Genomic DNA, 23,652 nt, shown 5'->3' on the forward strand with positions numbered 1-23,652 from the left:
TTTGAAAAATCAGATCTCACTCTCTATCAGTCCAAAATTGGAAAACTTGGTACCGTTGGAAATTACTTCCAAAGTACTAAAAGTTTCTATAAGACACTTTTCCATGATTCCAAACGGAAGGTATTCAAAAATTGGCTCAAAGTTGCTGTTTTGAACATGAAGACAGCTTTCGGGGTTGGTTTTTTGCCAACTTTGGGAATTCGGCAAAATTCACTCAATTTGAACTAGCCTTTGAAATTTGGAACTCTATTAGAGTTGCAATCAAAGTTTAAAATGGAACAAGCGGAATGAGAATTGAAGTTTTGAGCACCAAGATATGGTAGCTCAAAGTTACCCAAATTTCTTTGTTAAATAAGGGTTTTTCCAAAATCAAGTCACGAACTTTGGAAGTTTAGTTGAGAAATGAAACGGCCTCGGAATAACACCAAAATTAGCAGTGCAACACTATCATATAAGGGTTATTCCTCTATCAAATTTCATAGAGAAATAAGTACAGAAAGTGGGTTAACAAAACCGTTGAAATCACAAGAAATTCTAAGGCTAAGCTGTCTTTGAACTTCCGTTTTGCCGTTTCCAAACATTTGGTCAAGGAACATCTCAAACATGGTTCATTCCAGTAGAAAATGTCCAAAATATGTTCAAGGTACATTCGATAGATGATTTACAATAAGAAACTTTGGATAACAAGTCCCAAACCGTAGTTAGTTTCAAATCTGTCCAAAACACTGTTTTCGTTCACAAAGTCAGTTTTGAATTTCGATCATAAATCACTCAATTCAACTCGGAATTGAGCGTGGTTGTGGAGTTAGAAAATATACTCATAAGGCTATATTTTCTCAGAAGAAACCATTTTCAAAATCTGTCCATAAATAGCTTATTCGTGAGCATCAATTTGCAACTCGTGTGCTGCCTTCCAAGAAGCAACGAAACAGGACAGTGGATTTCAAACGAATGATTTGGCTCACTCAAATGGAACCAGAATGTGCATTTTATACCGTTAGAAATCTGTCTGTCTTTTCCTGCAAATGGCACTCGATTCCGATTCATAAAAAATATAGCCGAGCCAAACACACTGCCTGAGTGATATGGGATAAATTTTCAGATTGCTAAGCTGTCGTAAATCCAACATTTGGGTGACCAAATCAAGTTATTTTTCAATGAAACTTTTTACACAACCAATATAACATGTAAACAACATAATCAAGCCATTAGAACCTCAAAATTTTGCACAAAAGTGGTCGGACAAGGCAGGGGTAAAATGATCACTTTTGCTCCAAGCACCTCCTTTGATTTTCTACCAACAATTCAACATTAATCCACTAATATAAGTACTAAACCACCATTAATTTCATCATCAATCATCAAATCAGTCTTTCCATCAAAGTGGGAGTTCATAGAGCCCACTCACCAATTTTACAACATTTTAAAGCTACCCATGAGAATCCAAGAGCTCATGAGTGTAATCTAACTTCCATAAATCAAGAATTAAGAGGTTGATCGTTCATTACCTCTCTTGATGACTAAATCAGAATTTTTGGTCACTTTGAAGCTCAAGAAAACCGTGGAAATGAAGCCCCTTTTCTAGCTTAAGATGATCGCCAAGTGTTTAGTTAGGTGTGGTTCAATTTTGGTTTGATTTGGTGAAAGTTTGGTGAGGATTTGATGAAGAAAAATGAAGAACTTTGGTGTTGTTTCCTTCTCTTGATGCACGGCTGTTTTGGGAGCAAAGAGGAAGAGTGTTGCACGCCACTTTTGGGTGATAAATTGAAGGGTTTTGATCTAGTGTGATGCTCCCATGAAAAATTCAATAATGTTTGGCCCAAAATGCTCCAAAAGTCAACTAAGGATACGCGTGCTTCGTGCTCGATTCCTCTCGGGTTTATTTCACTAGTGCACTAAATCTCTAATGCACTTATATTCATACTATTATTATTCACTCTTAATAATCTAGAAATAAATTTCTTAAGTCCCTCAATTAAATCGCGCGTGTGAAAACGCGCATTTCCAATTTGTGCGCGATAGAGTGAAATCTCCAAGAAATTCCTATAACGATTGTACCACTAACTAATACTTGAATACTTAAACATGAAAATATCTATTTTTAAGACTAATGTATAAGTATCCAATTTTTTCCGAACTTATTGTATCATCAAATCGGTCACTGTCTCCAAACGCGTATTCACTATTTTCACTAAACGAACTTCCAAAAATTAATTTCCACAACAAGTCATTTTAAAAATATAAGAAAGTCATAGTTCCATGTAATTGGGTCTAAAAAGGTTAGAAAATAATATTCGGAGTAAACTGAAAATTAAATATTTAAATAAGCTTGTAACAGGAGTTTAAAATAAATAAATTTTGCGAGTCCTCACGACTTTTCTTAATCTACTATTGATCATTCTTATTTTTCCAAAATTAATACACTCTCAATTAAAATATAGTCTCGAAAAATATGTATTCATTATTCCGGACTAAACGAGTTTTCGAAAAGTAATTTTTTTTTCTAATAAAACGCTTTAAAAACATAAGAGATGCGTTTTTCCATATAAATGGATTTTAAATAGTCGAATTAAATAATTAATTAAGCCAGTAAAATAAATTAAATTAAGGAAATTTTCGGGTCCTCACAGAGACAAGGGAAAAATAACATTTTCAATAGAGGGAAAAAGTTGGAAGGGAAGGGTGGTGGAGGAAAAAATAGACGGAGAAAAGTGGAGTCCATCATTTGAATAACATTTTCAATGTTTTCTTTCCTTTTCTTTCACATTGAATCTAATCAAAATTGATGGAATCTATTTTCCTCTACTCTCATGTTCTTTTCTCTCTACTAGAGTTCGCTTTTTCCCTTTCCTTTCCATCCCCTTTTCTTCAATCCAAATGGTATCTAAAGGATCGTAATTTTTCTCCTCTTTTTTTTTGAATTTTTTATTATTCAAGTCATTCTTTTTGCTAAAATACTTTTATATTTTTTCCAATGATTTAGGAATACTATGATTCCTTATGTTATAACTTCTTGTTAAGAAATTTCTTTATGTTTTAACTCTTCTTTAATTTAAAAAAAAAAATTTCCAAGAAGTGCATCAATAGTCTCTAAACTTTTCTAAAATTTCATTTTACCCACTTTACCATTTTTTAAAGGCAATGTGACAAAAATACCCCTATAAATATAATGTGCCGCTCATGTACATTAAACTCCATCACTTTGAACCAAGAAAATAAATAAAATGGCCCAATTGAATACTTTTAAGTACGTTTGGTTCTACAGAATTAGAATTGAATTAGAATTGAAATTCTATAGAATTGGAATTCTATGAATTGGAATTCCAAGTCATTCCAATTCTTTCGTTTGGGAAATGCATGGAATTAATACATAATTTATTTGGAATTCCAAATCCTTTGTTTGCATGAGAGAAGAATTCATTACGAATTAGAATTGTTTTCATGAAACATTTGCTTACATAAAATTTTTCTTTTTTTTTCTTTTTTTATATAATAATTTCTTTTTTTCTTACATTTAGCTAATTTTTACTAAAGATTTAAAAGTAAAAACCAATTTGTGCCATTAATAATTTATTTTTTCCCACTCTTATGTCAATTTCTTTGGTGAACATTTCCAGACTTAGGTTGTGCCAAGCACAGCATTAACGAGACGTGTCAATCTGACTGCCTTCTTTTGTTCAACGTATGGTATAGATATTGGCATCCAACCAAAACTGGACCTCACCCCCTTAAAAGTAAATCCCCAATGACACTAGCATATTTCTTAAAACATGGTAGAATACTGGACAGTGAATTAGTCACAAATTAACTCAAATAGTACGTTTGTAAAACAATTTAATTAACATTCTCAACAAATAAATTCAGTTTACTATTCGAATTCTGAATCTAACAGTTGATGGTGGAAAAGGGTGTGGAGAAAGGTGGAAGGACCAAAAAAAAAAAAAAATCCAACATGCCTGACTTATACTGGACACCATTTTTTTTATTGCAGACTGCAGCAGTAATTCAAAAAAATAAGGATCCAATGGCTAGTAAAGGAGCCATTGACTGCATGAAAAAGACGAAGCACTGCAAAGCTTATTTTATCACCCTTTCAATACGTGTTGGTACTCATATGCATACTTACTACTGCTGCTATTTCTGCAGTCCAGCAGTGCACTACACCTCCTCTTCATGTAGGGCAGTGCAGCACTTAGAGGCACGCCACATCCACATATACTCATTCAAAGTTCAAACATCCACCTTGTCAATTGTTTTACAAACGTACTATTTGAGAAAGAATGCAAAGGTTCATGCAGCTAAAGGACAAGTCAGGGCATCAACACAGGCAGCTATGTTAATCTCAATATCTAAAATGCTAGTTCATCAGACAAAAGATCCAATGTTCCATTCTTATCATCTCAAAAGCAGATAGAAAATAGCTGAAATACTCCCTAGAATCTTTCTATAATCTTGTTTTGATCCATTACATAAAAAACAAAGAACTCATCAGAATTTAAAAAGTCATGGATACACAATGGAGTAGTAACAACTTCTACTTGCTCTACTTGGGCTTCCAGCAATCAGCTCAACTTTTTCTACAAAAACAACTTCAACTGGAGATTACCAAAAAAAAAATCAATTACCAATGTGCATCAATAGCCAATCCTTTTTTAAGTCATCTTGGAGACCAGAAAAAGTGTCATACTTTGTCCTGTCATTCATAAGTAAATCAATACCCTTCAAAAATTGAAATCTATCCAATTCAATTTTAGATAACTCGTCTTCCACCATTTTAGTTGTAACTTTTGAGCATTCTGAATTTAAGTACTTATCCAGTGAATCTGCCATTCGTCCCAACACTTTGTAAAGTACTTGAGAGCTAGTTAGTTTTCTCTTTGTGCCACGATCATTTGTTGAAGATGAAGCTTTTGATTTTGACCGTTGTCGAGCTAGCAGTGCATTCATAACTTCATCTTCTAAAGATCGTGAATCAGTCTCAAATGATTCCTCTACATTAGCAGACTCTTCAACTTCAGCTTCAGTATTAGCCTCAAAAACAGTTTGGGCACCCTCTCCATTTGCACGATCTTGTGAAAACAGTGTACAGATGTCCTCCCAATTTTCAACCACAATTTTTTTTCTGTAAGGAAGAATTTTTGGATTCTCACTTACTCGAGCATTCCATACATCCTCATCACGAACATCAATTCTACCTCTAGAGTAGTCCCATATTATCGTAGACCCAGAGTTACAGGACTGGAGCAGTGGGTATAAGATGTCATAGTGTTTCTCCCATGTCTTGAAACGAGATATAATATTAGCCTTTGTCACAGATATATTGAGTTTATCGAATAAAGCATTCATTACTGCAGTGTAGGCTACTGTTTTCCATGCACATTTACCATCCAATTTGTTTCCTTGGTTCATTTGGTCAATAAAACAAGTGCCCATTACACGATCCATTTCAGGAGTCCAAGTGAAATACCCTTTGCCTTTCCCTTTTGACTGAGATGTTGCTTCAGATGCCATATCTGAGGCAGATATGCACCAGAAAAACATCACAATGTCATGTTCTTAAGAACATATTTAATAGCTACTGCATTATAGAACTAAAAATGAAAGGCAAATATGCACCTGAAAAATTCATACATATGTTAAATGAAGAAAATTTCATTCAGTGCCAACAGATATGGCAAGTTATTTCAAAGATCAGAAGTCAATGTACTTAAATTCTGTTAGGATACCTAGTAACTACACCAAATAGCTACATGCAAACTAGAACCAAGTAAAACCCAAATGTCAATAGATAAAAGATGATCTGAAGCCGTTAGCTATAACCATGTGAGTGGAATTATGGGGTGACTTTTTCTTCTTTTCTGTGGGTAGGGGAGTTGGAACTTTATGTTTGTTTATCTTTTTAGCAACGGAGTAAAAAAATAGTACTCCTAACAATAAAACAAAAGAAAAAGGGTGTAATCTGCATTCTCTGTGTTTATGTACAAGTCTATGAGAAAACTAATACTTGTTAAAGTGTTCTAAACAATCTGACAGATCTTAAAAAAAAAAAACATTGAGAACGCAAATAATTGTAATATGAATCAATATATGATATTAATTACAACTCATGTACCCCAATACAAATTTGATCCGGCAAACTACATTTTAACATATCCCAATACATGGAAATAATACCTCATTCTCAAGTATCATTATAAAATTCAACCCCACAAACAAGGTCAGTGCATTTCAAAAAGTGGAAAAGAACATGAACTGGATGAATGAAAAACTTAAAATCAGATTAGCAGTTTAAAAGCACATCAATTTGATCTAAAGGAAACTGAAAGGACAGTAGTTTCAATGAACAGCTCACAACACGATAAGAACTGCAAGAAAGGAACAAAATCATACCGTCTTTAAGAGCTAGTGCAAATGCAATAACAATATATATTAAGCTGAATAATGTTGAAAATCCCAACCAAATCCTTAAAGCTGACATATCCACTCCTCTTACTTCACTCTCCCTGTTGCCCCTGAAAATCCCTAAGATGTCCAATTCCCTATTAATTAACCAAACTCTCTTGAAGAAACACATCAAATCACTCTCTTGTACAAAGATTTTGCCAGTCAAAGAAATTCAGAATTCAATATTCAATGCTGCAAAGTTAAAAATCGAAGGCAAAGGAGAGCTTTTAGTTGTTACCTTCCGAACTAATAACCCAGTTCGAGAAAATTAGGCACGGGTAAGTAGAGAGCACTCGGAGCAGTCTTGCGATTGCTGAGGTGATGGGTAAATGCGTGGCAGAGCGATGCCGGAAACGGTGGTGGAAGAGGCAAAATGTTAGGGTGGAGGTGAAGGGGAGGACGCAGAGCAAAAGCACTTGCGGTTGAGGAAAAGTGACTAATTAGATCGCGAGAGAGGCTGCTTACATAGTTGACCCGATTTTAATTTTTTACCCATTAGGATCCGCGTACTAACCCGAATAGGAGGTGAAATTATGGAATTGGAATTGTAATTCTTAGGTCTTACCAAAGAATTGAATTTGTGGAATTGATGGCTCATAGAATTCAAATTGAATTCTAATTCTCTCACATAGATAGCATCCAAACCGAAGATTTGGAATTGATGCTCCAATTCTAATTCTAAGCCTCCAATTCTGTGGGAACCAAACACACCCTAAAAAATGGTATAGTGTACAAAATAAAATTGAAAAAAATATTAATAGCGAATGGTGCACTTTGCCATGTGTTTAAATCAAATGTCAAATATGACATGATAGGAGATGATAATGAATTAATAAGTTGTAAACTAGATTATTTTCACATCTTACATGAAAGGGAATTCAAGAACAATGTTCAACTCAATTTCACATCGATACTCTCTCAATGTTGATTTTTTGTGTTCCCATACATATAAAAAAATTTTAGTTATATATCTAGGTAAACATTAGAAAGATTCACTCATTGTTGATTATATCTTTTCATGGTGAGAAAGTAAAAAACATGTTCACCTCTAACCTCTCCTTATTGAAAATTTTCTGTCTAATTGAAAATTTTCCACCACAGTTTAATTGCCTTTGAAAGTTGAAACAACGACAATAATATCATCAAACTATAGGGGTCAAATTGGAATTTAGACATTTAATTGAAAAAGTGGAAAGCTCAAAAAGGCTTTCCCGCACAAAACCAGTCATTCATTTCCCTCTCTCCAGCTTCATTCCCAACCTTAGAAATTGAAATCTGAACAGTTCAAAAAGAAGCTCTACGAATTGAACTTCAATTTCAGGCCATGTCGGCAAAGTCCGGCGAACCCACTGCTATCGCCGGCGGCGATGGTGAAGCCACGGGGAACTCAGAAGGAGGAACCACCGTGGCTCTGCAGAAGAAACGGCTGAGAAGGGTGAGCTTTGCGGAAAATACCTCAGTGCGATTCTTTGACCGCGATGACGACGAAAATGAGACGCCGGAGGCACTGGAAGAATCGGCTAGCAAGGTTGGTAATAATAATGATAGTGAAGAGATAATTGAGCTCCTAGGGTTCCGTCAACTGGTGAAATCAAAAGGCGGCGGTGAAGAAGATAGAGAAGATGGAGACCGGCAGAGTGATGATGAGGAGCGTGTTGATATGCGTAGGTCGTTTTTGAGGCCGGTTGAATCGCCTTCTTCAGAAAGTGGTTTTGGTTCGGCCACCTCCAATGACGGCAAGTTCCTTCTTTTTCCCTTTTTTTTACACCTTTTTGCTATAGTTGTAAATTATGTGTATTTCTGAATGAATGTGGAGTTTCCAGATTTTTTTTATTTTTCTTTTTAGTTTTATTTGTGATTAAGTTTTTCTATTTGTTTTTTACTATTATTATGTTTGGGAAGTTCAGTTTAGATTGTGAAAATTTTCAATTAGCTGCAACCTGAATAAGACCTGTATATGGAGTTGAAAAGCTGAGGTCCATTTCATTATGCTGGAGTTGCAGTTTATGTTTCTGGATTTTCTTAAAACTACCAATGAACTGCATTTTGGTAATTTCGTTTATTTTGTGTTTTGCATTCCGTATTTGTGCCCAATTCTTTGAGCAAGAAAACTTGTTTAACTTAGTTAAAAATGAAAAAACTCTATGGCTCTGGAAGAGTGGAACGAGGTTTATGGTTCAATTCTTACTATATTGTTCTCCTAAACCATTAGAAAAACCTAAGACATAATAAAAACCTTGCTGTTCTCTCTCTTTTTGTGTAATCAGGAAATTCTGCCGCCCTCAACTTTTGGCACCTTGCTTCTTCCCACCACCTGCCTCTTATCCACTCCAGCAGACAGCAGCCACTGCCTCCCATGCACTTCTTTCCTCTTCCAAAGCTTGTTAATGGAATTAGAAAGTATGTCTAAGAAACAAGACAGCAATTCCTTTAGTCCATTACTGCATCATAAGAAACAAGACAGCAATTCCTTTAGTCCATTACTGCATCAATTTAGTTGGATATTGCGGCTTAGTAGCTCTTCTATTTTCAAACTAAATGTTGAAGGGTCTGAAACGTTGGTTGCTTCATTAAAAACAGTTCTCCATGTTTTTGGTTCCCTTCTTGACACCCTTAATTGGGATTGCTTGGTTGATGGAATTAATTGACATGGCTTGGTTGTAGGTGGGCAAAACCATAGTTGTCGCTTCTTGTAGCTAAATGCTAAAAGAGAAGTCTACCAAATGGGTTTAGTGTTATTTTGTTATCAATCTGTAAAGTATAACAAGCAGGTATTTGTTTTTTTAAATGAAAAATAAAGAAATGGTCTGTTTCATGTATTGCATAAAATGGATCACTAGTTCCTTTGTAGACTCTGAGTGGTTATTAAAGGGAACCTGAATTTTTCTATGTACATGGATACACTTAAATGAGTGAATTCCAGTTCCAAATATTCATGAAGTGAATCTGGAGATTAAGAATTTTGCAGTTCTGTCAGCACTACCATATTGATGATAATTAAAAATTTCTTTTGTATTTCTTTGCTGCCGCAGTTTGAACATCATGTTTCACCAATTTACTCCTATTTGCTGATAATCCTCTAATGATGATGCAACTGACTTGGTTCTGTGATTGTGTTATATAGAATTAAAAGATAGATAATTTACTTAAGAACAGCCTAGCTACCATCAGGAGGAAGCTAGTACTCGCAATTACCACAAGAAATGTCGATTTGGAATATTGTAGGTATCTTGACCAAGAAATCTTTGGTTGTGATGCTAATAATCATTCCTCTGGATTCTTCCATGCTTGGACATTAGCTTCCTACAAGCATCATTTCCTTCATTTTGTTTCTTGAGGGAATGGCAGCGTGTTCATAATTTTTGAAGTATTATGAGATTGTTCTACTTTATGTTTTATTCCTATTATAAGAAGTATACATGTGGACTATGGTCATAGATAAAACACTTCATGGAGATGTGAACAAGGTAGTACATGTTATGTATTAATCAGAGGGTGTCCAAGTAGGAGCATTCAGGGACATATATATGTTTGTATACATGCATTTTCACCTAAACAATTCGTATTAGTTTGAGAGGACTATATGTCACAACATTTTAAGGAGCTGTTAATAGTTGGGGAAGAAGACATGCTACATGACTTTTACAGAAACAAAATAAGAATACAAATCCAAATTGAATTTTAATGTTGTTAGCCTTCCTAACCCACAACATGATGAGACAGACTTGTGATCATATATTGGAAAAGGAAACTAATGCTTAGTCAGCTGAGACAGCTAAAAGTTTTGAAACAGTTGAATAATCTGTACCTTTGGAAATGCTTTGAAGTGGGTTTTGACTAGATATGTCCTTGCATTTAGTCCTAGGTACACCTTAGGTTCAATTTTACAGTTGTATTGAAGGCTTTGTGCCCCTTACTTTTTTATCCATAACATGTCTTCGGTTTACAGAAATGTGCTTTTATTTTTGAATGGTCATGAATGTTGGATGTGTTTCAGCATGTTTTAAATATGTAAACCTCCCAGGAGTGTCTTTATTTCTAGATTTCTAGCTATGTGATTTATGCTGTCTTTCTCTTTGCAAAGTTTGTTTCACTTTCTACTAAGTTGATCTATTTACAGATTTTTGAATGTTTGTGCAGAAGATAATTTTTTTGGTCCTGTTTCCGCCAGTTTTATAAGGCCTGACCGTTTATCAGACTCTGGAGCTTCAGATCTCAATCATGATGTTACCATGGATTCAACTGCATTCTCCATGCATTTCCGGAGCTTGGCTAGGTCAGATTCAGGAATTGACTTAAAGACACCCACAGAATCTCACTTATCCTTTGAGGAGAAGACACCAACGCAGACTAACATAGGAAGTTCAATGGAAATTACAGTGCCCAAAAAGTTAATTTCCCTGTCTTCCTCGCCTATTGTGAATGAAGGTGGTGGTAGTAGCAGTTCAAGTGATATGAGTCTTGTTGGCGGGAGCCCTGCTAGCTACGATTATGGGAGACTTTCACCTGCATTGGATGCTCTTTTGGGAGAAGGAAGCAAGAATTTGAATATGATTTCTGACTCTGACATTGATGTTGTTTCAGGGTCACGTGGTAACTATGGAAGTAAGTTTTTCCCAGAAAGAGAGAATGGGGATATCTTTGTGGATGTAACTAAGAATGGAAAGGCGGTTTCTAAAGGAGCAGGTGAAGCAAATAGTAGGTTACCAATCTCTCCTGTTGCTCATGCAACACCAGCTTCGGATATTTTGATTGATAAAACAAAATTTTCCCCAAACAAGTTAATTAAAGAGAGAACTTTTCGACCAGTAATGGATGATAAACTTGGTCAAGCAGATGGGCATATTCAAAATGAATCTCCTTTGGTTGATTTCATATCTTCGCCTGCCAAACGAAGAGAAGCACTTACAAGTTGTGCTTCACCACTCAAAAGTATGTCAGCACTGACTCCTCAAGAAGAAAGAAGTTCTTTTCGAGGTACTGAAATCATAAAACAAGATAGTACATCATCCATCCAGAAAAGCATTTCCAAGCTAAGATTACTTGAAGCTTCTCCCTTCGCTTTTCTTGGAGCTGAAAAACGAAATATTAAGCCACATAATATTACAGATTCTTATCCTTTCAACATCCTTTCAGAGAAAGAGATGAATAATTTTCAGATGAAGGAATTGTCTGCATCTTCCACAGACACTGAGAGCCAACTCTTAAGGGATTCTCTTGGGGAAGGGGCACAAGTAAGTAATTTTAACATAAAAAATAATCAAATCGAGGATTCAGGTGGAGGAAATATGCCTCAAACTGAAGAAGTTAATGTAGTTGCTATTTCACCCTCTCAGCTAATTTGTCCTGGAAAGGAGATGGAGCATGATTTATTCAGGTCAAAAGATCCAAATGATGATGTACTTGTAACCGCTGGAATTGATTCTTCTTCAGCTGAGACCACTCTTGATTATATTCGAGCGAAGAATTTAACTGGTACACCTCAAATATCTGTTCCTTGTCCAGATAAAGGGGTACAAAAGAAGTTGACAGCGTCGCCAGAACTTCTGAAGCTATCTAAAGATTTAGTGCTGCATGATCGATTTGTCAAACTTAAAAACTTTTCCCCAGGTCGAAACTTATCTCTACAAGGAAGTGCTCTTGATGAAAATCTTTTTACTGAACCTCTTGGCAGATCAGGTTATTTCTCGATTGGGAGGGAAGTTCATCCTAGCTCACCTGCTTCTGCAGTCTGCATTTCCAATCTAATTGAAGTTAACTCAACAGTTGCCAAAAATGGTAATGATGATGATGGGAATGTAGGTACTGGAGTGACCGAAAGATCCCAGTTTCTTCATAATAGGGAACTGGATGGAAATCTCCAATTTGGCATTGGTCTCTCCAGGTCTTCAAGTGAGCTACATGGGGGTGAACCAGAAGATGTTTCTAATGTCTCTTCGGTGCCATCTGTTTGGAGGAATTTGAAGGAGTTAACATTTCCAAAGGTAAGTGTTTTTCTTGTTATCCATATTCCTTCTCCTATTCAAACTTTCTTCTTGACTTGTATTACTTCATTATGCCCGTTTAAATGTGCAAGATTTTGGAGGTTTCATGTCTCAATCAGTGCATTTCAAGTTTGTACACCTTTATTGTTGTGTCACGAAAATAAATTTTTCTTGAGATGTATTCACTGCTCCTCAGTGAACTCACTAAGACTGTTTTAAGTAGCAATTGCAGTTCTCGTCATTCTAAAGCTCAAAATATTATGTGTCAGAATTTGTTGGACTCATTGACGCCAAGTCCTGCAAGGAAGGCGTTCGAGATAGTGGGGAGGGATAATACATGTGAGCATCCTGTGGAAGATGTTTTGTTTCCCACATCCAATCAAATGAAATCTTCTCTTAAAAGAAGGAATAGAGTAATTGACTTTGAGGATAGACAACATAGAAATGAAGTGGCTCCAGAGCTGAGGAGTCCAAAACTTCTGAAAGTGGGGTGTAAAGATGTGGAAATGCGTGGATATACTAGTGAAAATTTTGGAGAAAGATCTGTTGAAGCATCAAAGCATTGGACTGATGTATGTAAACTTTTCTGGCATTATTTTCCCTCTTATTTGACTAGCCTGCAGCACATCATTGCTTATATTGTGCATCGCAGATATATTCAAAATTTTCACATGATGCAGAACGATTGTTCACGCTTTCCAAGGATAAGCTTAATCTTTCAGTGGTAATTGAACTCCCCTTTTTGCTATACGAGTCTTTCATACATCTGGCTGATTATGGTCTTACACACATAATTTTGGTTTCTCAGGTTGACTGTCAATCTATATATCTTCATTCTTGATTCCATGTCCTTGTCCATGCTTTGTTAATGATTATCCGTATTGTATATAGATTGATTTGCTGGAAGGGTTTTTGTTTCAATTGAAGAAGTTAAAGATGTACGAGATGGTTGGCACTGGAATCTTTACTCAGGTCTGTTGGCTGATTTGTATACTTAATTATGCAAGGAAAACAAAGAAAAAACATATCGGTGTGATTAAGCATTGAACTTTTTGGACCATTTAGATGCTCTTTAATGTATCTTCTGGCTGACAACTTTTGTTCAGAAAACATCTGTTCGTCTTGACCAGCAAACTGAAAGGTAAATTTGACCGTCCTACTTAATTTTAAGGAGGACGTGCTGATTTTCTGCCATCTGCATCAAGGATCTCATGGTCTCTAATATGTTTGAGTGTTGATTCCCAACGTATAATGTAGAGCTGGTGGAACAAGAATGTTATTGCATCAAATCCTGCATGAAAGGTCAAAACTACAGCTCATGCGTGCTAAGCAGCAGAGGTTATTGGTAAGTTTCACCTTTTCATCTTCTTTCTGGGTTTTCAATGAACGTGTATTAGCCAATCCACCTCATCTGCAGGGAAAGTTACAAAAATTGAGCCAGGGAAATCAGGAGTCTCAAATGTTGAAACAAAATTTTTTGTCCCAGTTGAGGAGAGGTGCCCAAGCTGACATCCTTGGCCTTCAAAATTTTGTTCATGTGAAGCAGAGGGATGAGGTAATATTTAAATTAAGCTTGGGTTACAGCCTTTCTTTGGCTTATGATAGTTTATGTCAGTTGGTAGAGTGGATTATTTGGAAGTAATGGGACGTTAGCCATGCTTCCATACATGTGTTCTTTAAGGATGGTTCTTCCCTCAAGGATGCTTTTTGAAAAGGCTTTGATACTTAATAACTTTCATACACTTCAGTTTGCTTTTGAGAAGAAAGTTTTGTTAGAATGGACATTGCTGTCTGGCATTGAATTATATTTAAGATGCTCATCTTCACACAGTAGTTATAGCCATTTTTCCCCCTTATGTGTTACTTGTAGATTGGGTCAGAATAAGTGATTCAATTGGACTGGTTGGATGGCCTGTTTCTCATTTATTTATAGTTTAATGTCTCAGAAAGTATGTCTTTGTATCCATGTAAAGGCCTGTTCTTCATTTGATTATTTTATCAAAATTTCCATTGTACACAGATGAGATGTGAATTGGTTATCCCTGAGGGACTTAGGACATTATTACCATGTCTTAGAATGATTCTTTGTTCTGACTATCCCATTCTTCTCCTCTTTTTGTCCTATCCCTTCTGAAAAAATTTATGACTGGTTTTCTTATTTGAAGGCTAGCAAGAGCCCCACAGAAATTAACATGGTTGTTTTATATTGGACTTTCCCACGTAATAGCAATTCAACTACATATTTTGAGAAAAAATAATCGATGGGGATGATAGACCCATAAAGGTCCAATACTGTAAGATTTTCCAGCTACATTGAGGAAACATAAATTTAGGCTCTTGTTCAGTAAAATATGGATGCAGCTGGAATAACTTTACTGATGCATTTGTTGGGCACAGCCTTCGGCTTTGGTTGTACTTTCAAACTTATAGCCAACTGGTCCTCCACTTTGGGGTTTAGAATAACTAATATCAGTGTCTGGTATGTTGGATAAAGAGCTTTGCATGTTATTTCAGCTTGAGTATGGATGTCAGATACATGTGTCTAGGTGAAAGATTTGTTAATGTTCTAAAACTAACATACGGCAACACCTCTAAAAGACTTGGACACTGTATGAAGTGTGTCCTGTATCCTCATTTGTAAGTAACATATATAGAAAATATTACTTAAAATTTTTTCCATATCTTATGTTTAAGAGGGAAATATATGCTTTCATTTGTATGTACACGTGTGTTAATTATTTGTTAGTGTTGCACGGGGGAAAAAACATATAAGAGAAGGAAGTAAATAGGCATCATAATTAGAATCGAAGTCTTACTCGTGCACTCAGGCTGGTTTCAACCATGATACATTAACTTGTTTTTCTTCTTGTTTTCATTAACTTGAGGTGTCCAAAACTTCAAATGAAGTGTTGGATCCGGACCCCATACGAGTACCAGTGTTGTGTCGTGTCATGTTCGAGAAGGGTATGGCTCAGGGGGGGAAGAGTATCAGTAATAGAGATAGCTTCTATTTCCAAGCTTGGCACTCCCATTCACCACTTGGAATTTGTTTTAGTGGAGCTAGAACGTTGTGGGATTTTGAGAAGAAGGAAAATGAGATTTGGGGATTTATGGTGCCTTATTAATTTCTTCTTGTGTATTGGACTGAGCATTTTAAAAGGCCACTATGGAGCACTGTTGCTTTAGGTGAAGTGCTTTTCAAGTCAAATAATTCAAAATTTGTAAATTAAGCCTCATCAGAAGTGGGGATGCATTTGAACTGAGTCATGCTCAAGAACCACCATTTTCAAGCTTTACTCTACTCCAAATAGGTGTACACAAACTGGACCTCGAGCTGGGCAAGTACTTGGTTAGGAATTTGAATTTGAGCGTGAACTCAAGCAACCAATTTCCCCCCCAAAAAAAAAAGAAAAGAAAAGTTCATCCATCCCATTAAAGAAATGAACAAAACTTATTGATTCACAATAGATTGAAAAAATCAACAGGAACCTCACAACTTTTTTAAAAAAAAAAGATCAAAATACTCACACATTGTCCCACTAAAGCAATGAATTACTTGTTAATACTTTGGAACAATTAGATCTATGCATCGATAATATCAAAGTGAAGGAAAAAAATCAAAAGCAGAAAAAAGGTCAGATAAAATGAGTATGGAAGTTGTAGACTGGTAATGTTTAGTTTTTCTGTTTGGTTGGATATTCTAGTAGATAAACATGGGACTAGAGGCAGCCAAGAAATAGATAGACTAGAGTTTTTAGGGTTTTACTACAAGGACTTTCCAAACCATATAAATATTGAAGCTCAATAGGGCTTGCGAGCTTCTGAGCCTAGTAATTTTCAGCTCATGCTCAAGTTGATTGGCTAGTTGAGCAGCTCAAGCTTGAAAGAATGCTGTTGAGTCAAAGCGAGTAGCTTCACTTCCCTTGACTAAGATAACTAAAACAACTTAGTATTCATGAGATATTACCAAACACACCAAAAAGTACTATACCTGAGAAGCAATACCTCTAACCACACCAGACTCCTACATAGGTTCTAAATATATATTGTCCACCATGTGCATGTTGTTATAGAATTTCTGTGATGCCCTTGTTTATCTTGGTAGAGTGCTAGACAAGTAATCAGACACTTCTTCAATATGATGTAGCTCTCTCTTAGCATTGAAATAGTCAACTATTTTTTAGATTGTGTGATAGTATCTTTCAATAAATGTTCTCATTTACCTCAAGTCATCCATAAGTTTATTCTGCTGGTTGTAACTAAAGATTTGAAACTGTTTTTAGCCCTTTTTGTAGTTGAAGCAAGTTTATAGTTGATCTTGACATACTGTTTATGATCTAGAACTGTAAATCCTTATCTATCTGTTTGTAATACAATTTACATAAATTAGCCTTTTGAAACTATGATATAGAAATCGTACAAGATGTAGTTTTGCTGATTCCCTCTCTACCTAGTTTGGAAATGCTATTATGTTTCTTTCCCTTACTACATGAAAGTTGCTTAGTTATTGATGTGTAACCTCTCCTAATTCAATTAAACTTCATAAAACTTATGTAGTCATGCTTAATTTGATGTGTTTGTTGGATGTTGCCTTTATCTGAAAGTTGGATGTTGAGGTACCATAAGTGGCTTGGCCAGTGATATGTATTATGAAGGCCAAAAGTTTAGGTATTAAAAGTGGTGTTGAGAAATTTCTTCTGACCTTTTCGAAGTTTGTAAGATTGCTTCATATTTGTGATGACAATCGTATACTTGTTGAGGCAAATAGTGTTCTTTTTTTGGGTGAGTATGATTTATCTTTTTGTTGATTTGGTTAGTTATTTTGTTCTTGTTCAGTTTTTACTCCTTGTTCCAATATTTTCTTGTATGTTGAGGGGCAGCTTTAATGTTTAATGCCAGGTGACATGTGAAAAAGTGGCAGCAATCAAGCAGGCTTTAGAATCATTGGATAGAAAGAAAGCTAAGTTTACCAAAGCACTTCAGAGTTCTTGTAAGATTAAGGGAGAACTTAGCTGTGTTGACAGTGTTAGTTTAGTTAATGATCATTTGATGAAGGAATCACGTCATAGGTTTATTCGTCAAGACATGCAGGTCTCCAATCTTCTTCAGCATTATCATCAATTTATGGTGTAATCTTATCTATGATAGTGAGATAACCTTTTTGTTCATTTGTCAGATGTGGGTTGTTGATGATGTGCAGAGTAAGAGTGGGCATCATGATATTGCTCTCAACTACCTTGATCTAATCATTCAGAGGTTGGTTGGTACCAAAGGAAAAGGAATAAATGAGACGTTCTGCTTTGTCTCTTCATGTTCTAGTATGATGAGTTCTTGTATGGTGGATAATTGCAGGGTGCAACTTACTGTTGGTACAGTGAAAAGCATTGTCATCTCCAATAAAGTGGATGATGCAAAAATTAGGAAGGTAAGACAATGTTGTAGAACTTGTCTGCTCTACATCCTTTCAAGTTATACCTTTTTATTGCTTTTTTCTGCGTAATAGATTTTCCCAAATATGGATGCTTGCAAAGCGTTTTCAGTTGTCCTAAATGCTGAGAGCACACGGAAGTATTTTGGTTGTAGAAGTCTGGCACAAGAAATACAAGTAAGTATTAATTTTGTGCACCTTGCAAGAAAGTTTGCATGTCCATCATTTACCTGTGTATGTTAGCAAAGAAGTGGGATACGGTCTTCATAATGTGGGATTCAAGTGTTTAAACAGATATAAAAGTAATTATTTTGTGAATGAGAAGGTTTGTATGAAATGACTTAGGATAATGACCTTTTACTTTTCATGTTCCAGAAGCATGAAGTTTATGTCAATAGAGGTTTTCTTTTAAGCATAACTACAATATAACCTTTTCGTTTACAAATCCAACAATTTTAAAGCATTTTTATGTCGGTTAACTTCTCATCCAGATCTATGTGAATTCTTATCATGTTTCAAGTCTTTGGTTTTCAACAAATCACATTAATAACCAATAAGTGATGTCTATCTGTATTACATCTAGTCATCACTAAATCACCATAGGGCGCATGTATTTCATATTGGACTTAAACGTCTGTTACACTTAATAAACATCCTTGAGATTCTCGATGTTGCTTGAGTTAATCCATTCTAGACTGGATCTCACTCCATCTAGAACTCTATAATTTTTCCAACAGTGCATTCTGATTTACAACTGTTTTGTAGGTAACTAGTTCACTTCTTGGTAATTTGGTGGATGTGGTTCGGGAGCTGCAGATGGCTCAGATAGAACTTCGTAATCTGACTGATATATCATTTCATTGTCCATTAGGTACTACTGTAAATTCTTCTTTTTTTTTTGGGCATTTCAAAAGTTTTTTTTGAGCATGTGGGTGATGACATTAGTCTTTCCTTTTGAGGTTTGATGCCTGTGGATGGATTTGGAATTTGGTGATATATACGTTTATGTTAATCGACTTTTACTTCTGCTGGATGACTTGTATAGGATTTTTTTGAGCGGTTTTGGTGGTTTCATTCACCTTCTTTTTGGTAAGTGGAAGGTCTTGAACCCAGGACTTCCTACTTAAAATCCCTCCCACCTTACCACCCAACCCAATGCTCCCCCCTCATTCACCTTGATGTACCTTTGAGCTACTAGATAATTTTTTATCCTAAAGTGGCAAAATTTTACAGGGTTCTCCCAAATACAAAATGCGTGAAAAAGCTTCAAGGATGGGTCAGCTAATGGCATAATGCAAAATCTTCAGTTATTTAGTTAGGGCTTGTACTCAACAGCTTAAAGTTTTCAAAATTTTGTTCCTTTTCTTTTCAATTTCCGTGAAGTTTCTTACAGTTTTTTTTTTAAGCTGTTGAGAATAGGCCCTTAGTCTTGTATAGTGTTTTCTGCTCATCTTTTTAAGGATGGGAAATATTTAAAGCTTGACTTCAATTGTAAGGAATGTCCAAAATAGTTTCAATCAGAAAGAACTCTCAACTTTGGTAAGGGCAGTTCAGCATATAGGAAAGATATAATGATTGATGAAGTACCGCAAAGATTATAGCAAGTTAGTCAATGCAACATTACTGTGTGGCCTGATCGGAGATATCCTCATGTCATGATGTGAGATATAACTTCGAAATCAACTTATTCAATGGAATCTATTCACTAATATTTTTAGGCAGCTATGTAGGGTCACTGGATCAGATCTCAAAGAATATAAATCTTGACAAATGAAGGATTGACTTTTGTTTGTATATGTAGGCAGCTATTTGTTTGTATATAAGCTCTGATTACTTTGTGGGGGAGGGAGTGTAAGTGAGAGGTCCCGGGTTTGAGCTTTGACTTCATTTTCCGAACTTTTTCAGAGTGAAAACAAATCCTTTACCTATCAAGGATGGATGATTACAAAGCTTTGACTGACCCTTATTTTGCCGACACTTTAGATATTAGTCCTAATGACCTTAGACATGATGTCTACCTATTGAGCTTAATGCATCATGTATGTTTGTGAGCTAGAGTAACTACTCACTATTTCTTTGTAGAAGACCTGGGACTTTCAATGAAAATGGCCCTTTTCCATTTCAAATCTCAATACAGCATATGTTTTTTAAGAAGTTAAAAATTACAAATGTTGGAGTCGTACATTTGCCTAGAAATTGAGCTAGATCCATTTGTAGTGTAATGGTAATCTTGGTATTAGAGCTTTGAATATGTCATTTAAGCTAAACATAATTGAGTTTGGCTTAAAAAATTGGTGGAATTGATTTCAGAATTTTGTTGGGTTCTTTGGGTATTTGTCAAAAAAAAAAAAAAAATACCAGAAAAGGAGATATTGGTATGAGTTTCTTGATGAGAAAGTGACAGCTTGCCGGTCACTGCATGGGTCAAAGATTTTATCCTATGTACTGCTATATACATTGGTTGCTTCTTGCATTTCTCGTTTGTGAACTTGAAGAGTTTTAAGTAGCAATTCTGCTTTCTTTTCTGATACCAATTGGTCAAAATGGGGCCTCTATTAAGACTTAGAACAGGTCCATGTAGTCTTTCTTACTTTCTTAGCACACAATTTTGTTACAAGGTTCCATATTCTCAGCTTTTACTTTTATATGTGTCGAGTGTGTAGGTTATTGTACTCTTTATCTTTTCCAATCATAATGAATGGCCATCAACAAATTCTTGCTTCTCGGAATGGGATTAATATGAATGACTCGGAAATGTGTTCTTTTTATCTTCTGTGAATTGGTTTTTAGTTCCTGCCTGGTGCTGTATATGAAAATTAAGGCTATCTTGTTGACCTGAGATTAATAATATATGCAAGTCTTTTAGATGATCTTGTAATTTTGTGAAATTGCATCTCTCTAAATTTGGTTGTTGGTTTTTGACCTGCAGTTGGGCAGCTGAATTTGCATCTTTCTTTCTTCAGTTTTAAGAGTGGAAAGAAAGTTTCCTTGATATTTAACATGTCTAGTTTGAATCGGTACGCTTCAGTAACCTCATTATAATGGTCTGAGCTTTATATCATGGGTTTCATGCTTCCATTTATTGATTCATATGATGCTTAAGCTTAGCTTTTGGAATATATCCTTTTTCCTTCACCCTGCTCTGTCCTTATGTGCTGTTTGTACCGTTGTAATATATTTCTGGAATCATTATACAAATTACATATGTAAATGCTGTAGAGGTGTATATTTTTGGACTCATTGTATGAATTGCATATTGATGGGGATGTTCCTCGGCAGGTTTACAAACTGGCTTTACTGTCATTTATTGGACTAAAAATGTGTAACTATGCTTCACATAACTTGCAATGGTCCACCACCTTTACAATAGTCATTATAATTATCCAACAGAAGAAATTAGAAATGATCCGTACAGTAAGGAATTTAGTGATCTGAAACATTTTCTACTCCACCGATTTAGTCACTAACTCGTGCCTGTATTAGTTGAAACAACCTTTTGTTCATTAAACATGATCATCTTTTGGCATATCCAATTCCAAGATAAGTCCATGAACATGATTTGTGCTGACAAAAGTAATTCTGTCCCCATGATAACTTGAAGTGCTAGTCTTGCTTAGTTCAGCAACAGCAGACTGGCTGGTTATACATTTTTACTGTGACAAACTGGTATATGCAGCTTTCTTTTTCTTTGTAATGTCACGTCTTTGGACAAAATGCATGTTTTGAGTTGAATTTTTAACTCTTTAATACTGCAATTGCATGACATGTAATACATGGATGCTTTACATGTGGTTGATCTTGTGTGAGCAGTCAAACTTGTGTTCTTCCTGTGCAGCCAAACATGTATTTACGGTTCTACTTGAGATGTGGTGGCGGGGGAGGGGAGGGTTGGGTGGGGTGGTAAAATGGGGGGGAGGGATTGTAAGTAGGCGGTCATAGGTTGAAGACCTCCCACTTTCACGCTAAAAAAGAAAGGGGTTCTACTTGAGATGGATACCTGCAGCATAGAGGGTACCACATCCATGCTTCATGTTTTCATTTAGATCTAGAAGAATCTTCTCTGTTTCACAAGAGATGACAATTAGATGTGTAAATTTTGGAATGCAAGTATATGCGTGTAGAAAAATATGACTTTTAGGAAGTCATGACTCTTGATTGAGGATCGACATTTGGGTCAATACACTACATGTTTGTTCGTGGATAATTTTTTCTAATACACTTCGTCCTTATTTTGACTCACTGCTATTTGTTACTGTTTCGTGTCATTTAAAATGTATGTATCATGGTTATGTTTGGTCTGTCTTTTCACAAATCAGGCTTTTGACTTGTCTTATGATTTCATCCAGGGGTGTATACCCATCAGATATCCTACCTTCACAGTTAACAGCATTTAAAGGGATGAATAATACATCAGGTGATCCTATCATAGGTGAAATTAGAGATGCTTTCAAAAGCCTTAGAGCTGGATACATGAGAATTATACGGCTATGCCGGTGCATTTCCCTGGTTGTTCAAGGCTGAAACAAGTGAAATTCCTTTGATGAGGAAAAAATGTGAAGAATTTATTAGCTTGGCCGCATGGGGAATCCAATGGGTTAGCATCTCAACTGTATATTGCACCTATAAGGTCATTTGAGATTATACTGGACAAGGGCCATACGTATGCGAAGACTTGCCCAAAGATAACAATGGGACAAAGTGGCAGTTAAGGGAGCTTCAATCCTTCCCAGAGTTCAGCCGGAGGAGAGATCAAGACGTGTAATTTTGCTTATGCAGCTAATTCTTTCGAAAAGCTGCAGAAAAGCTTAGGATTTTTGTTTATTTGCATCATGTTTGACTACAATCTATGATGGTGAAGCGGCGATTCCTTCTGATTTGTTACCTTATGTGCTATTATAGGGACTTTTTAAAGCTGTTTTAGTGTTAGTTTGTGGATTAATTCAGGGTGCAGTTGAATGGAGTAGGATGTAACTCGTAAGGTATGCATTTTTTGCTTTTGTCTCTACTCGCAAACATACTTGGATCTGCAATCCAAACACCTTCCTGAGATAGCACAATTCACCTCGGTTTTGCGATCCGAAAGTGTTTTCATCGAATGTTTTATAGGTCGCTCATGTATTTACCAGAACGAAATGACTGCATGAATGTATCTCTTTGTTCTTAATGATATAAACATTTAAGACATGTTTATTCTCATCTGTATCTCCTAGTTGTAGCGCTTGGAATATAGCGAATGCCTTGTGTATGTTCTATAAGGCGATTGCTGGAGCATTTGTACAAATATGCCGTGCTGGGGCTGATTCAATCAGGCAAATGACTAAAAACTAAAAATGTTTGTTATCGTCTCAATGTAAGCTTACATTTTTTAAAACATTGGGACAGAGCCGGTGTCTCATTTTGGATTTCGTGTTTGGAATTTTGTCAAATCCTCCAACTTTTCAGTTCAAGGATGCACAGTATTTTATTATTTTTTTGGGGTTAATTTGTGCAGATTTTCTTTATGACAAATTCAGCCCTTGTCTTTGAAGTATATCCTTTGCTCGGACGGTTAAAGCATCAAGTTCACTGAAAGGCAACGGTTCATTTTGAAAATTTAAGTGTTTGGATACTAAAATTATTCCAAATAATATTTTGCTTGCATCACAAACACATTTCCCAACCTACCTTTTTATATTCCCAATCACCTTTTTATCTCACATACATCACATCACAAAAAGTGATGCAGTAATTATTTCAAATAATATTTCAAATAATACACTATCCAAACAATTAGATCCAAGGTTTAGCAGTGCTGTG

General features: G+C 35.7%; 2 protein-coding genes across 3 annotated transcripts; one reads left to right on the top strand and one right to left on the bottom strand.

The window, feature by feature from the left end:
* Window positions 1-4,617: 4,617 nt before the first annotated feature.
* Window positions 4,618-5,511, bottom strand: LOC113771210. Its single transcript, XM_027315820.1, has one exon. The coding sequence runs from the start codon at window positions 5,509-5,511 to the stop codon at window positions 4,618-4,620; it is 894 nt and encodes a 297-aa protein (XP_027171621.1).
* Window positions 5,512-7,739: 2,228 nt separating this feature from the next.
* Window positions 7,740-23,046, top strand: LOC113772334. 2 transcript variants are annotated; one of them, XM_027316927.1, is made up of 15 exons: window positions 7,740-8,180; window positions 10,585-12,428; window positions 12,698-13,000; window positions 13,081-13,152; window positions 13,320-13,400; window positions 13,535-13,569; window positions 13,686-13,773; window positions 13,846-13,983; window positions 17,328-17,519; window positions 17,605-17,684; window positions 17,781-17,853; window positions 17,932-18,033; window positions 18,622-18,727; window positions 20,786-20,873; window positions 22,203-23,046. In XM_027316927.1, exons 1-15 carry the CDS (start codon window positions 7,769-7,771, stop codon window positions 22,375-22,377), a joined length of 3,789 nt encoding a protein of 1,262 aa, XP_027172728.1. In that variant the 5' UTR covers window positions 7,740-7,768; the 3' UTR covers window positions 22,378-23,046. The 2 variants fall into 2 exon arrangements, with proteins under 2 accessions (XP_027172728.1, XP_027172729.1); XM_027316928.1 differs by lacking the exon at window positions 20,786-20,873 and having other exon boundaries at window positions 22,203-22,327.
* Window positions 23,047-23,652: the final 606 nt, after the last annotated feature.

This window comes from Coffea eugenioides, chromosome 5, assembly GCF_003713205.1.
Source record: "Coffea eugenioides isolate CCC68of chromosome 5, Ceug_1.0, whole genome shotgun sequence".
NCBI lineage: Eukaryota > Viridiplantae > Streptophyta > Magnoliopsida > Gentianales > Rubiaceae > Coffea > Coffea eugenioides.

Excerpts from the sequence above, each read along its gene's own strand:
- LOC113771210 (XM_027315820.1), bottom strand. The coding sequence starts at position 5,511 with ATGGCATCTGAAGCAACATCTCAGTCAAAAGGGAAAGGCAAAGGGTAT.
- LOC113772334 (XM_027316927.1), top strand. The coding sequence starts at position 7,769 with ATGTCGGCAAAGTCCGGCGAACCCACTGCTATCGCCGGCGGCGATGGT. Across the intron at positions 18,034-18,621 it reads GTCTGGCACAAGAAATACAA|GTAACTAGTTCACTTCTTGG; the intron begins GTAAGTATTAAT and ends ACTGTTTTGTAG. Across the intron at positions 20,874-22,202 it reads AACATGTCTAGTTTGAATCG|GGGTGTATACCCATCAGATA; the intron begins GTACGCTTCAGT and ends GATTTCATCCAG.